We start from the raw sequence: 13,590 nt of genomic DNA, 5'->3' as shown, positions 1-13,590 counted from the left end.
TACCTCTTCTTATTCTGTTCTTGTTCCTCAGTTTTTTCTGTAAAGTGGGCATAGGAACAGAACCTACCTTTGGGTTCAAGCAAGGGTTACATGAGTTGAAACACATCAAATGTACGTAGTATGCCTGGTACAATTTGTTGTCCTTTTTTTTTTTTTTAAACATTTTAATGTTTCTGAAATTGGAATGCATCTTACAATTGAAGTGTACATTTGGGGTAGCATTTCCTCCTCAAAAGCTGTTGATGGTGCCCCAGACAGTCAAATGGTATCCTTAAGATTAGGAAGCAGGGCTGTACACACTTATGGTCTGCAAGGCTCTTTGCAGATGTGGAAGGGAGAGAGACCTGCAGGGCTGACTGTGGCCAAGTTTCAGAAGGCAAGGGGGCAACTCTGATGTCTCTGTGGATTTGATGGTGGCCCCCAGCCCTGGAATTCTCTGGGGCCTGGCTCATCCCACCCTCTCCTCCAGCCCCCTGCCCCAGCCTCCTCTGCCGGCCCCTAGCATGCTCCTCGGCAGTTCCTGAGGCTTCTTGGGTTTCCCCCATGCTCTTAAATTTTTTTCCCATGCATCCTTCCTGCCTCACTGTTCCAGCACAGCTTAGGGTCAGAGACTTTTGTCCCTTAAAGTTCTCATCGAGGGACAGAAACTCTCATGGGGAGTGAGGGGGTGGGGTGGGCAGTCTCCCACTGGGTGTAATTTCTGGAAAAACAGATGGACTTGAGTCCCAGTGAAATAATAACCCTCTTCATACCACCATTAAAGCAGTTACTGGGCTCTTTTGTAATTCTCTGTTTACATGCCTGTCTCCTCCACTGGGCCACAAGTTCCCCTCCTGGGCTGGGCCATTCTTACTCCTCTCTGGCTCTCTAGCTGGGAACATGGCACCGAGGGGCCCTCGGTCACTGTTGTTGAATGAATGCATGGTTTTGCTTCCATACCCATCATCTCCCCCCGTCCCCAGTTCCACTAGAACCTTGACCACAGACCACAGCCCTTTCCTTGACCAGATTCTTCTAGGAACTTCCTAGAAGCTCTGTTTTCAGTGCTGAAGCCGTGTCACCCAATCCCCTGCTTCAGAATAAATGGCCCTTCTCCAGGTGGGGAAGAAGGGCTGGGGTTTTCCCTGCTCTTTAGATCTCAGGAGAAGGTCACCTTGAAGTCTGCTTTTTAGACTCCCTGTTCAATGCCTCCACTTCTGTAATAGAGGTCCCATGTTCTCTGGGTCCTCCTGTAGTAGAGGTCCCGTGTCCTCTGGGTCCTCCAGGCTGGGTCCTTCAGTGGTGTCCGGCTCCTCAACCTTCTCACATCCCTGTGTAACCTCGGTAACCTCTCTCCTCTCTTCCTGGCCCCAGCTCAGAGCCTCTTTTCACCTTGGTCTTCTCTCTCTACCTCTGCCCCCTGACATCTCCTGGGCCCACCCACCTCAGGGCTATGCCCTCTGTGAAACTCTGCCTGTGGCCCCTGGCTGGGCAAGGTGGTGTGGTCCTGGGCAGAGCCGAGGCTTGGGGTGCCCCCAAAGTAAAACTCTGGTTCCATTACTTACTGCTTGTGTGACCTCAGGTTAAGCATGTGACCTGCCAGAGCTTCATTTCCCCATCTGTAGAATGGGTTGATAACCCCTACCTCAGAGTGTACATGGGAAAAACCAAACTTGAAAGTGGTTTTCCCTGGCTGGAGCAAGGGCTTGGAAGTGGAGAGGTGAGAAATGGGACCAGAAAGAGAGACATGGCCAGGTCTCAAGGGCTGTGAGGACCATATTAGGGCACCTGGACTTTATCCCATGGAGCTGGGAGCCTCAGAAGGACTCTAGGCAGAGGAGTGGCATGACTGGATGTGCATTTTAGAAATAGTTCCCTGGCTACTGAGTGGAGAGTGGATTAGAGGGCCAGGGCTGAGGGCAAAGAGGCCTGTGTTAGGAGGCTATTGCAAGAATCTCCTTGACTAACGGGACTGGGGGTGGTGATGGAGGGGCTTGGAGAGATGTTTGGGTGGAGGACTTGGCTAGGCTTGGTTGGGGCAGGAGGAGGAGTCCAGGCCGACCCTCAGGTTTCTGGCTTAACCACCTTGGGTGGCCAGGGGTAGGGGAGTGGGGCAATTGTCAGTGGCCAGTGGGGGAGCCCTGGAGGGGGCAGAATAGGGGCAGGGCTATGAGCCCAGGATGCTGACCAGTGTCAAGCCCTAGGCCCAGTTGTGCCTTCTCGCCCCTGCTGGTACTTCCCTGCGGCTCCGCATGCCCCACCCTTGTCATTGCTGGCCCTTCCTGGGCCCCTGGCTTGACCTCTTGTGCTCCCAGGAGGCGCTCAGTACCTGTTTGCTGAACTCAGCTTCTGATTCTCCTGCTTGCTAGAGTTTGCTTGTGAGAAGTCTGGCTTGGTGTGCAACCACACTGACTTTGGGTGTGGGCAAGTGTGGTCCCTGAGCTGGGGTTCCAGGGGAGGCAAGATCTTCAGAAAAAATATTCTGCCACCAGCTAGGTGTCCAGCGAACCAGATGCTACCTTATGCCATCCACCAGACAGGCTCTGAAGGGGGCTGGCTTCAGAGGGTGGGGCCCGCTGGCTCTCAGTGTGCTCTGCTAGGCCCAGCCCACCCGCTCTGCTGCTTCGGGGACCTTCTAGGGAGGGCTGATCTGAAACACCACATTCCAGAGGGCTCCAGAGGGTCGGGCACACGAGGCCCTACCCTTGTGGGGGTTGGGCTGTGCAGGTCAGGGTTGCCGTGTGTGGGCGTGGCTAGCAACTCCCCTGGCTGGAGAGCCTCATCTTAAGTGTGTTACAGGACCTGGAGGCTGGCAGGGGCTGGGGTGGCAAGTGGGTGAGGCTTGAGAAGAGGCTCCTGAGACAAGAGGGACGACTGGGGTACAGGGAAGGGGGCAGCTAGAGCTTGAGGGGCAGACTGATTGGGTCAATGGTCCAAGTGGATCCTGGCCCAGGAGGATTTGGGGGAGGGGTTGGGGCTGGGGTTCTGGGAGCAGTGCCCCGAGCCGGCCGTCTGGGACTCCCTTGGGTCTTGTCTGCCTGGGTTCTGAGTCACAGACTGTGCTGAGTTTGGGGAAAGAGCCGGGCCCCATCTGCCCCCCGACTGGCTCCCCGGCTGCGGAGGGGACTCTGAGCTGGGGCATGGCCCCCGCCCCTCATCTCGAGGTGTCCCTGGGAACAGGCCCCTTCTTGCCTTCAGGAACTTGATGTACTTCCTTTCCCGGCCCCGAGCAGAACTCTATATAAGGGAAGGAAACAGCGAAGCAGGCCGGGAGCGAGCTCTGGTGAGGATAGGAGGCCCGGAGGAGGGGCACAGGCCTGGGAAGGAAATGGAGTCAGGGCAGTGGCCCCCTCTTCCCCGGGACCCCCCTGCCCAGGGCTGGAAGCTCAGTCTGGGAGGCCGGTGCCTTCTGGCCGTTCCTGGGGCTCTGCCTCTTTCGCCACAGTTGTTCTACTTGCTCTGTCTACACACCCCACCCACATCCCCCACAGCCCTTTCATGGCTGCCTGACTGGGAGCGCCCTCAGGTCCTGAAGGAGCGCATGCTCACCCCAACCTGGCTTCCAAGCCAAGCCCTGGTCCACTTGGCTGGGCCTCTAGCCTGCCCTTGCCTGGCTGGCTGGGCCTCCTGGGGCCTTCTTGGTAAAGCCCAGTGGACTTGTGAGGTGAACTCTGAGGTTCTGGGCTGTCCACAGATGAGGGGTCATCTGGCTACATCCTTGATCATGGGGCATGCCTGCTGGATCCCTCTAGGATCCGTCTGCATTATTCTTGACCCCTCTGGTGTCACCTCAGTGACCAGGCCTCAGAGGATGGCTGCGTTCTGGCCACAGGTTCCTTGGGCGGGACCCGGCGGGTGAGCAGCAGGCAGAGCTGTGGGCAGGATCCCGGCTCTGTGAAGGGCAGGAAGGGAAGTGGGGGACCGCCTGCCCCCAGAATGGGGGAGCGGTGTCCTGCCATGCTCTGGTGGGGAAAGAGTAGAGGCTGGAGGGGCATCTGTCCAGATGAGGTGGGGATGAGTGTCTCTAGGTTTTAGGGTGCCTGATGGCCCCTTGTCTCTAGGCTTCCAGGCTCCTCTCCAACCCCTTTCTCCTTCCCCCCATTATTATTGGTGTTACTGCACATCTCCTGCTTGCCTTAAGCTCCCCATCCTTCACCTCCCCCTGGTCCCTCTCCTACTCAGGCACCTTCAGTGGCTCCCCAGGGCTAAAAGTCTTAACTCCTCTGCTGGACATTGAGAGTGGCCCAAGGTCCAGCCTGGAAAGAGAGTTTGCAGCCAGTCTGCTTCTATCACCTCCTTTGATCTGCCCTTCAGTGCTGTTTCTTCCCTCCTGTCCCCCATCCCGTGTCCCAGCCAATGGGGCTTCTTTTAACATATGAAGCATTCGCACCTCTATGCCTTGTTCCTGTGGTTATTTCCACCTGAAATGCCCTTTCCCCATCTCCATCTTCAAAAACCTTATCCAAGTACCTCATGAGCTCCAGGCTCTGAGCAAAGCACCAGAGCTTCTCGATGAAAATGGTGCATGTGCTTCCTGCCCCTGTGGGGCTTCCAGGGGAAGTGGGTGAGACACACAAAAGAACAGTGAAAGCCTGGCTGGGGTGTCCCCTCCTCCAAGGAGTCTGCCTGGGATCCCTGAGCTCTCTCTGCGCTCTCACAGCCCCGGCACCTCTACCACGGTGCAGCCTCATCCAGCCGTGGAGGCAGTGAGGGCATGCTGGGAGAGGCAGATACTGAAGGCAGGCTAGCCTGGTGGTGGTCCTGCACTGTCACTTGGTAGGTGTGCCGTCTTGGATCTCACAGGATTGTTGAGGGGGCTGCCTGAGATCTTGTAAGATGAGGATGCTAGTAAACTACCTCAAGGGGGTCATAAGGAGTGAAGGGATAATACAGACCAGGGCTTAGAACAGTGCCTGGCACCCAGTGAGTGTGCAGAAAATTTCAGCAACTACCACTTCTGCTTCTGCCAACACTATTACTTTTAGCTGTTTGACTTCTGGGAGATGGCATTGAAGCCAAAGTCAGAAGGATGAGAGGGCTAGCTATGCAGACAACTGGGCCAAGAACATCCTGGGCAGAGGGAACAGCATATGCGGAGGCCCTGAGGAAGAGCAGAGCTCAATCCCAGGGACTGAGAGGAGCCACCTTGTGGGTGGCTTTGGGTCCTGGACAAGGGGGGATGAGCACAGAATGATGGTGGGGGAAGACGGCAGGAACCAGGTTGTACAGGGAGCTCCTGGCTTGGGCTGGCTGCTGTCGAGTGCTTTAGACCCTCATGTCCTGGTAGTCTCCAAGGCTGTGCCCTGTTGTTGGCATTGTGCCCAAGGACCTTTGAAGTTCAGAAAATACTTGTGGGTGGAGGGCTGATGAATGTCAGGCATTGACCCTGATTGAGCCCGGTAACACATCCTGCCTGCATCCCTGGCTCTCTACCTCGCAGACTCCGGAGATAAGCCGTTCTGCTGCATTGGCCTTGGGCAAGTCATTACCCTTTTTGTGCCTTGGTTTCTTCGTCTGTGAAATGGGTGTTATAACAGTACAAGCCCATATATTTTTTTATTAGGATCAAATGAGTCCAAGAAAAGGACTTAGGACAGTAACAGACATATCAGCACATCCTGCAGGCTTTTTGTGCTCTGTGGAAATTGGTGTTCATGGGAGAATCAGCACAGCAGAGAGGGCAGGAGCACGCCTCTGTCTGGAGCCAGACTGCTGGGTTTGCATCCTGCCTCCTCTGCTGGACAGCTGATTAACCTCTGTGCCTCTGCCTTCTTATCCACAGAACAGGACACTCAGGGTTGTTGTGAGAATGAAGTGAGTTAATTTACTCCAAGTACAAAGCACAGGGCCTGGCATGTAACAAGTGTGATGGAAGTTATTTGCTGCTGCTGCTGCTGCTTTTATAGTTGGCATATTTTTCAAAGAGGAAAGGCTGAGCCTCGGGTCCACCAGCAACCCTGTGTGCAGATGGGTTGTGGAGGTAGACCCAGGGGGAGGAGGCTTACCTGAGGCCGACTTCCTGGGCCTGAATTCTGGAATCTCGTGCTGTCAGCCCTGGGGAGGTGAAAGGTTGGCAGGGTTGGTACTGAGAGCCCCCGCAGACACTCCAGAGGCCACCTCATCTGCAGAGGGAGGGTTCCTAGCTGGGGTCCCCAGGGGGCAGGGGGAGTGGTCACTGCCAACAGTAGGAGTCTGGGGCCACAGGGCATGGGCCAGAGTGGCAGGGGGCCCTGGCTCTCCCTGGCACATTCCAGGCTCCTGAGAGGGTGGCCAGGGGCCAGGGTGCCGGAGGGAAGGAGAGAGCCTTTTAAGGAAACATTCTCTGCTTAAAAAAAAGAGAGAGAGAGAGAGAGAGACAAGAAACATTGAAACACACAACAAAGTTAGTGGGCTGGCTGGCCGGCTGGCCCTGGAATGCACAGCTGTGGGCGGCGGGTGGGGGAGGCCCACTGGGGGGCAGCAGGCCACGAGGGGGCACCAGGCATCAGGCCCTTGGACTGGGGGTCCACAGCTGCCCCTCAGATCTAGGGGCTGTCTCTGCCTCAGGGGGACAGGGAAGGGACCTGGGGTAAGGACACCTGGGGCCCCATTTTTTCCACTTTCTTAAGGTGGTGCTGGGGGAGAGACACTTGTCTATTCTGACTCTGCCTCAAAATGTGTCTGCAACCCCCTCCCTCACTTTCCCAGCCTCCTGTCCCAAATGGAGACTAGAAACTCACTCTGATATATTGCAGGGGAAGCCAATGGCGGTGGATGGAACTTGGCTGTGGCTGGGAGGCTCAGGCAGTAGCCAGTGGCACCCCCATCTTTTGCAGTTGATCCCCTATTTAGGTTCCCAGCTCTGTCCCATCTCTAGCTCAGAAGGAAGGAACAGAGCAGGGTGCTGTCCTGTAGATTGCACCTGCTCCTACCCAGGGCCTGAAAACCCGTGGGTGATAGAGGGAACAGGGGATACTGGGGGCCTGGCCCCATGAGGTTGAAACCTATAAGCCCCAGAATGGGATTTGGGGCTGGGGGCTACAAGAGACAAGGAGGAGGCCACTGCTAGTGTGCACCCTGTACCTCAACAGGAGGTATAATAGTACTACCTTATTGGGTCGTTGAAAGGATCACAGGAGTTAACGTGGGTAAGGCATTGGTAATAATGTCTGTCATGCAATACACATTCAGTATGTGTTATATGTTTAAGATATTGTTCCCCTTTTTTTGGCCTCATATGTTACTCTCCCAAGTCCTGGAGTAATGTTGAGTACTGAGACTTCAAGCAGGCCTCTGCTTGAAATGAGTTGGGTTAGGAGCCTGCCATGTGACTGGGTCAAGAGCCCACGGATGCTAACTCCTAGCCTGTCCACCCTTTCCAGGGCTCGGGCCACATCGTCCTGCAGGCGTGGTCCCCTTCTGGGCTGCTGTGTCAAGCCAAGGGAGCCTTTGGGCTGGCTGGACAACAGAACGGGGTGGGTGGCGGGAGGACCGGGCTGAAGGTGAGGTCTTTGTGAAGAGCTGGGGCTCTTCCAGCTGGGGCTATAGGCTGTCACTGTCACTGCTCCACTGGGGTGGTGGCTGGGATGGGAGGCCGGCTTGCTCACTGTTCCAGGAGGGAGCTATCCCCTCTTTGGCCATCCACCGCTTATGTCCAGACACCCTCAGGCCCGGGGGGAGAGCTTCCCCCTCCGTCCCCTCTGTAGGCCTCCTGCCTGGTGTTCGGGTCGGGAATTGGAGCCAAGGTTGAGGTATGAGCTCCAAGAAAAACGTGTCCCAGCTAGAAAAAAGGAACACACTGAGTCTCTGATAAAGGCCCCTGCTAATTGTCAGGATAGTGGTTTGGCTGCCCGGCCCCCAGAGAGGGAGTGTTATCTCAGGATAGGAGCAATCCAGCCCCCTCCCTGCCCTCTCCCTCTGTCTTGAGGCCACATCACCACCCACCTCCCCCCATCAGAGATGAAGATGAGGATGATGACTAAAGTAATAGGTCACACACTGAGGGTGCTTTCACCCTTCAAGGCCTTCCTCATCAGTTAGCGAAGTGGCCAGTTCCCTCTGGAAGAATCGGCGGGGTCCTCCACCAGCCTGTTCCTGCACGCTTTGAGAAACTTGCCAGCTGTTTGCAGCTCTGACCTTTGGGTGAGCTATCTTGGCACTGGGGAGAATGAAGAATGTGACTTTTTCTTTTCTAGAAGTCTTAAACATGGTTTTAAAAAATTTAAAACAAATCTTCCCATATTATAGAAAATTTAGAACATGGAACCAAGGAAAAAGAATCTTTATTCTTATTACTTTAACCCTGGTGCTTTGACCTCCAGTCATTCGGCATATTTTTTAACAGAATTTAAAAACTGTGACATCCTTTCATTTTTGCCTTCTGCTCCTCCCGCTCCCACCTGAGCATTATTGCCTAAGCGTTTTTCCATGTTGCTACATGGTCTTCCATCAAATTCTCCCACTGGAGAGTGTCAGTGTTTGTGAGTTGAAGGAAGGGGTGTCTAGTGTGGGATGGGGAGAGTGGAATGATCTCAGGAGGCCCTGGTTTTCTATGGGGATGAAAGATGCTAACCTTGCCCCTTCTTTCTTCCTCCCACAGGTGGCTGCCCCCTGTATTCCTCCATCCAGCCATGAACTGGTGGTGAGTGACAGTCCATCCCGTGCCCTGCCAGCCCCACCTCCCCTCTTTCCTCAGCTCCCTGCTGCAGCTTACTTTAGGCCCAAGCATGCTGAGTAGCCCCCACGGGTGCTGATCTGTTAGGTAAGGAGGAGGAAGGGGCCACGTCCCAAGGCCGAAGCTGGATTGGGAGGATATGAGTCATGAGGTCCCTTCTGATGAGATGTGAGGCCTTCTATTTCAATCCTGAGACTTAGGTCCTTGGAAAAACCCATAAAAGGGCATCTTGCCTGTCTCTAGGCCTGGCCAGGTGCCTGTTGTCCTGGGGCTCGTGGGACCTGGGGATGGCATCTCCTTCTACCCTGGTCCCCTGTTAGGTACCCTCCGGCCGGAGGAGGCGGGGATGGATGGCATGACCCACAGAATCCATGTACCTGGGCCGTTGCTCACATTTATTCGAGTGGCCTGTTCCACCTCCAGGCTCTTTGGCTGACTCTGCTTTTTTGCTCTCTCTCCACGTCCCCCTTCTCCTCCCTTCCCTAGTCAGGCTTCCAGAAAAGCATAGGGCAAGACTTCTGTGAGTTATGGGCTGTCGAGAGGGGCCTGCTCCAGACCGATCCCAGCTGGGCTGATTTGGAATGTTGGGAGCTTTCCCTCTCTGCCCTTCAGAGATCCCTCCTGCTCCCCAGCCCAGCCCTGGAGGCTGCGGAGGAGGGGCCTGCCTGCGTGCAGGTGCGTGCTGCTGCCTGTGCCTGTGCTCAGGGGTGTGTCACGGAGGGCCCCTGAGGGCATGATCTGATCGGCCTGTGGCTGGTGCGGAGGTGCCTGTGGTGACACTGATGTGGGTGGGAGTCTGGGGGAGGTGGCAGAGGTGCCTCGGGGCCCAGGTGGTTTCGGGTGTCTGCATCCCTGTGTGGTAACTTGCCCAGCCTGGGTACTGGAATCTCACTCAGGTCACCTGGCCTTCTCTCCTCTAACACCTGTTTGCCATGTGACAATGCGCAGGTCCTGCCCTCTTTCTGGACCTCAGTTTCCCTTTCTGTCGAAGAGAGGGGTTGCACTAGATACTCCAAAGGCCTTCTCAGTGCTGATAAGTATTCCCTTGATTCAGGGTCCTTGATGGAATGAAATAAATTATGCAAGAAAAGATTATTCAAGAGTGCTTGTGACTCTTAGCTGTCTCGAGGACCCAGAGCAGTGTCACTGCCCTCTGCCCTCCTGGCCCAAGCCCTGCCCAGCTATTTCCCTTCCTTGCTGTAGCCCCTCTTCCTGGTCTCAGTGGGCTCAAACCCTTCTGGGCCTCAGCTCTCCCTGGCTGTGCCGCTCCAGATGTGGTGTGTTATTCGCACAGGGCCCAGCCGAAGGTCATCTGACAAGAGTAGGGGATGGGGGTGGGATGCTGTGGGAATGAGGCCAGCCTGGTTTGGAACTGCCAGGGAGAAATCTCTCTGGGACTGTGGAGGGATACCATGGGGAGGAGGGTAGGGAGGAGTGGGGAGGGGTGAGGCTATGTCTCATCATTTCAACCCAGCTGCCACTTCGCTGCTGAGAACAGAATGTCCTTGGCTGGTTTGGGATGGCTAGGGGGCTCCGGGGTTTAAGGCTGTCCAGGCAGAAGCCAGATGCATGACCTCTGGGAGTCTCGTGAGCTTGTTTATGTGAGAAGGGGTCAGAGGTTGAGACAAAAGGGAATAGGTTGGCATTCCAGCTGGAGGCCATGTAGTTAGATTCCAGAAGAGACTCCTGCCTGAGCGAGGTTGTGGAGTCTTCCCTTCTCTGTGATGTGCCCTACCTGGATGGGGGAGCTCTGACCTTTAGGGAGGTTGGATCAGCCATCGGATGGTGGAGTTTCCCCACCTGAGTCAGAACCTGTCCCCCACCCCTCTTCTAGAAGCTCCTTCCTTTACTCACTGTGCTGCAGCTACCTGGCCTTCTTGTTGGTCCTTGAACATATGAGGCATGATACTGCCTCAGGGCCTTTGCACTTGCAAAGCTTTTCTCATGGATACCTGCCAGGCTCTTGCCCCCCTCCAGGGTCTTTACTGAAGTGTCAGATTTCCCTTCCCCCAACAACCCTACTCGGGCTTTTTTTGCCCCTTAACATGTATCACCATCATACTTGCTTATCTTGTTTAAAAGGCTCCCCCACACCAGCATGTAAACTCTGATACAAGAAGTTTTTTTTATCCTTTGTGTTCATTGCTGTATCCCCACTGTCTGGCACACAGTTGGTGCTCAATTCATGTTATTGAGTGGCTGGAAGAGGACCTTCAGCCAGATGCCTGGCACAGATTAGGTACTCAATAGACAGGACTGCTGTTGCTCTTAGTCCCTACTGGTGGGCGGTGGGGGATGTGATGGGGGCCAGTCTCCAGTTGGAAACTCTGCTGCCTTCCCCGGGGAGGGAAAGTGGCCCAGGGGAAGCTGGGAGAAAGTTTGGCTTCCCCCAGAGAGCGCTGAGCACCTGTTTCCTCACGGCAGGCAGGCAGGCAAGTGCTTTGAGCAGGTTCACAAGAGGGAGGAAAGGGCGGGTTGTATTTTTCCTTCCTTTTGCCTTCGCTGCCTGCCCTTCAGCCTCTGCAGGGCTGGTCTCTGGCCTCCCCGCCCCCTCCCTCTTGCCTCACACTGTGTGTCTGCCTGCTTGTCCTGTTTTGTCCATGCCTCCAGCTCTCCCTCTCACCCATCTTGCTTCAATCCTACCCCCCTGGAATCGGACCGCTCATCCCTGGGCACGGGATTTCTGCCAGCCTCTGGGCCCTGCCGGCCAAACACATCTTCCGGCCTGTGCCAGGCCAGCCAGGGCACAGTGGCTTAATCTTCAACCAGTGTTTTTGTCTTACTCGACAGATGTTGCCCAAGCCCTTGGGTAGAAGGGTCACCTGCCTCCTGTGGGGTCCACGTGTTGGGGCAGGATGGAAAGGGGAGAGGGCATGTTTGCCATGGACGGTCCTGATCCTTGGAAAGAGCTGAAGCAGCTTTTCTTAACATCTAAAAAATAAGAGTCAAAAGGAATTTCCAGAGGGTGATGGCCAGAAGTGGCCAGGCCACCAAGGTTGGTCAGATGTGAGCCCTCCTGCACGCGTGGTCTGGCACCAGGAGACCTGGGCTAAGGGAGAATGTGTGGGCGCTGCTTCTCCTCCGAAGGCCAGCCCCGTGGTGCTTGAAACGTCCTATGGAGTGAATCCCATCGAATCACAGGTCGGGGTGGAGAGTGCAGCGGGGAGGTGAATGGGGAAATGGGAATGCTAGGTTGATTTCCTCTATCGTAGTAATCAGAGCAACAGTGAGAAGTTAATTCTTGTCTAGAACTTTCTCTTTGCAGACCTCTGTTCTGAATGCTTTACAAAAGTAAACTCATTTATTCTTCAAGACAAGGCAATGTGTGTGGGGGTGTCTCAGATGGGGAACACAGATGAGGCTTAAGGCCACAGAGTTATTCAAATGGGGAGCTGGGATTTCAACTCAGTGGCTGGGCGCCAGGGTCCACACTCATGACCGTGATCATGACAGACGTGACTGGCTTGCACAGCAGCTGTGGTCTTCTGAGCCTGTCCCCTGACACTGGGCCACTCAAGCCCACAGTGACTTCGGCAGAGATCTAAATCCATCCTTAGGGAGAGGAGCAAACTGGAGCTCAGAAAGGCCAGACTGGTTTGCAGTCACACACAGTGGCTGGGGCTGGGGCAGGAGTGGGGTTTGTATTCCTGAATCTGCTTTCTCCCCAGTACCCTTGGTGCTTGCTGCTGATGTAAATACCTGATGTTGCCAGGCAGACTTCCCCTGCATTTCTTATTCTAAACAGTACCAGCCGTGAGTCCATCTAGCTAGCTTCTCTGTTTACCAGTGGGCCTGGGATTTTGGGGAGGGTCTATCCATCTATCTCTCTGCCATCCACCCTACCAACAAACGTTTTCTGAGTGCCTACCTTGTGCCAGGCACTGTTTTCAGGCTGGAGCTGCAGGGTTCTTTTCTGCCAAGTACCGGGGCTTCTGGAAGGCAGGTGAGGATGCAGTGGGCACGGAACCACAGGATTGAGAGGATTAGATGCTATCTAGTCAAATCCTGCTCTTTCTCAGGTGAGGAAACTAAGGCCTTGAGATTTCTTTTCTACTCTAATCCATTTTTAAAATTGTGGTTTGTTTCACTTAGCGTAAGGATGCTCAAGGATGAAACCTCAATATTCACCCATGTTGTAGCTTGTGTCAGAATGTCCTTCCTTTTAAAGGCTGCATAATATTCCATTGTGTATATATGCCACATTTCACTTATTCATTCACCTGTCAATGGACACTTGGGTTATTTCCACATGTTAGTCACTGTGAATAATGCTGCTATGATCATAGGTGTATAAATATCTCTTCAAGTCCCTGCTTTCAGTTCTTTTGGGTATGTACCCAGACGTGGAACTGCTGGACTATACAGTAATTCTGTTTTTGATTTTTTTTTTGGAGGAATCACCATACTGTTTTCCATAGTGGTCGTACCACTTTATATACCCACCAGTAGTGCACAAAGGTTCTAATTTCTCCACATCCTCCCTCATACTGTTTTATTTTATGTTTTTCTTTAATTTAATTTTTAGTAGTAGCCATTCTAATGGGCATGAGGTGGTGGCCCTGAGATTTTCAAATGACTTTCTCAAGGTGCACCTGTATCAGATCTGGGGTGAGGAGGTTGGCAGAGAAGCACGTAGAGCCCTTTAGCCCCCGTGCTGCCGTCTTGCTGTCCATCAGGGAGAGTGGCCAGCATTTGCTTTAGTTCATTTGAACTCCCAGCCCTTATGTGTTTCATCCAAGGGCACTGAGCCCCTGGGTAGCCATCTTTGGGAGATTCTGGAAAGTGGAGCAATGTCAGGAGAGATGAGCCCAAGAGAGACTTGACTCTCAAAGGAGAAGGCAAACTCTGAGCACTGCATTCCAAATAGGATTCCCAGAGTGATGAGGGAAGCTGGAAACCCCAATCTGTGCACCTCCTAGGCTGCTTAGTTCGGAGAGGGAGAGTAAAGGCAGGCTCAG

At 54.3% G+C, this 13,590-nt stretch overlaps 1 protein-coding gene across 11 annotated transcripts in view; it reads left to right on the top strand.

The window, feature by feature from the left end:
• Window positions 1-13,590, top strand: part of TNS1 (tensin 1) — a 194,043-nt gene that overhangs the window by 74,063 nt on the left and 106,390 nt on the right. For all 11 annotated transcript variants that reach the window (XM_074364276.1, XM_074364283.1, XM_074364280.1 and 8 more), the window contains one exon: window positions 8,558-8,599. In XM_074364276.1, coding sequence (XP_074220377.1) covers window positions 8,558-8,599 — 42 coding nt within the window. The remainder of the gene's footprint in view (window positions 1-8,557; window positions 8,600-13,590) is intronic.

The sequence above is a fragment of the Camelus bactrianus genome, chromosome 5, assembly GCF_048773025.1.
Source record: "Camelus bactrianus isolate YW-2024 breed Bactrian camel chromosome 5, ASM4877302v1, whole genome shotgun sequence".
NCBI lineage: Eukaryota > Metazoa > Chordata > Mammalia > Artiodactyla > Camelidae > Camelus > Camelus bactrianus.
The sequence above is the reverse complement of the archived record's forward strand: the minus strand, read 5'-3'. Positions and strand labels throughout refer to the sequence as shown.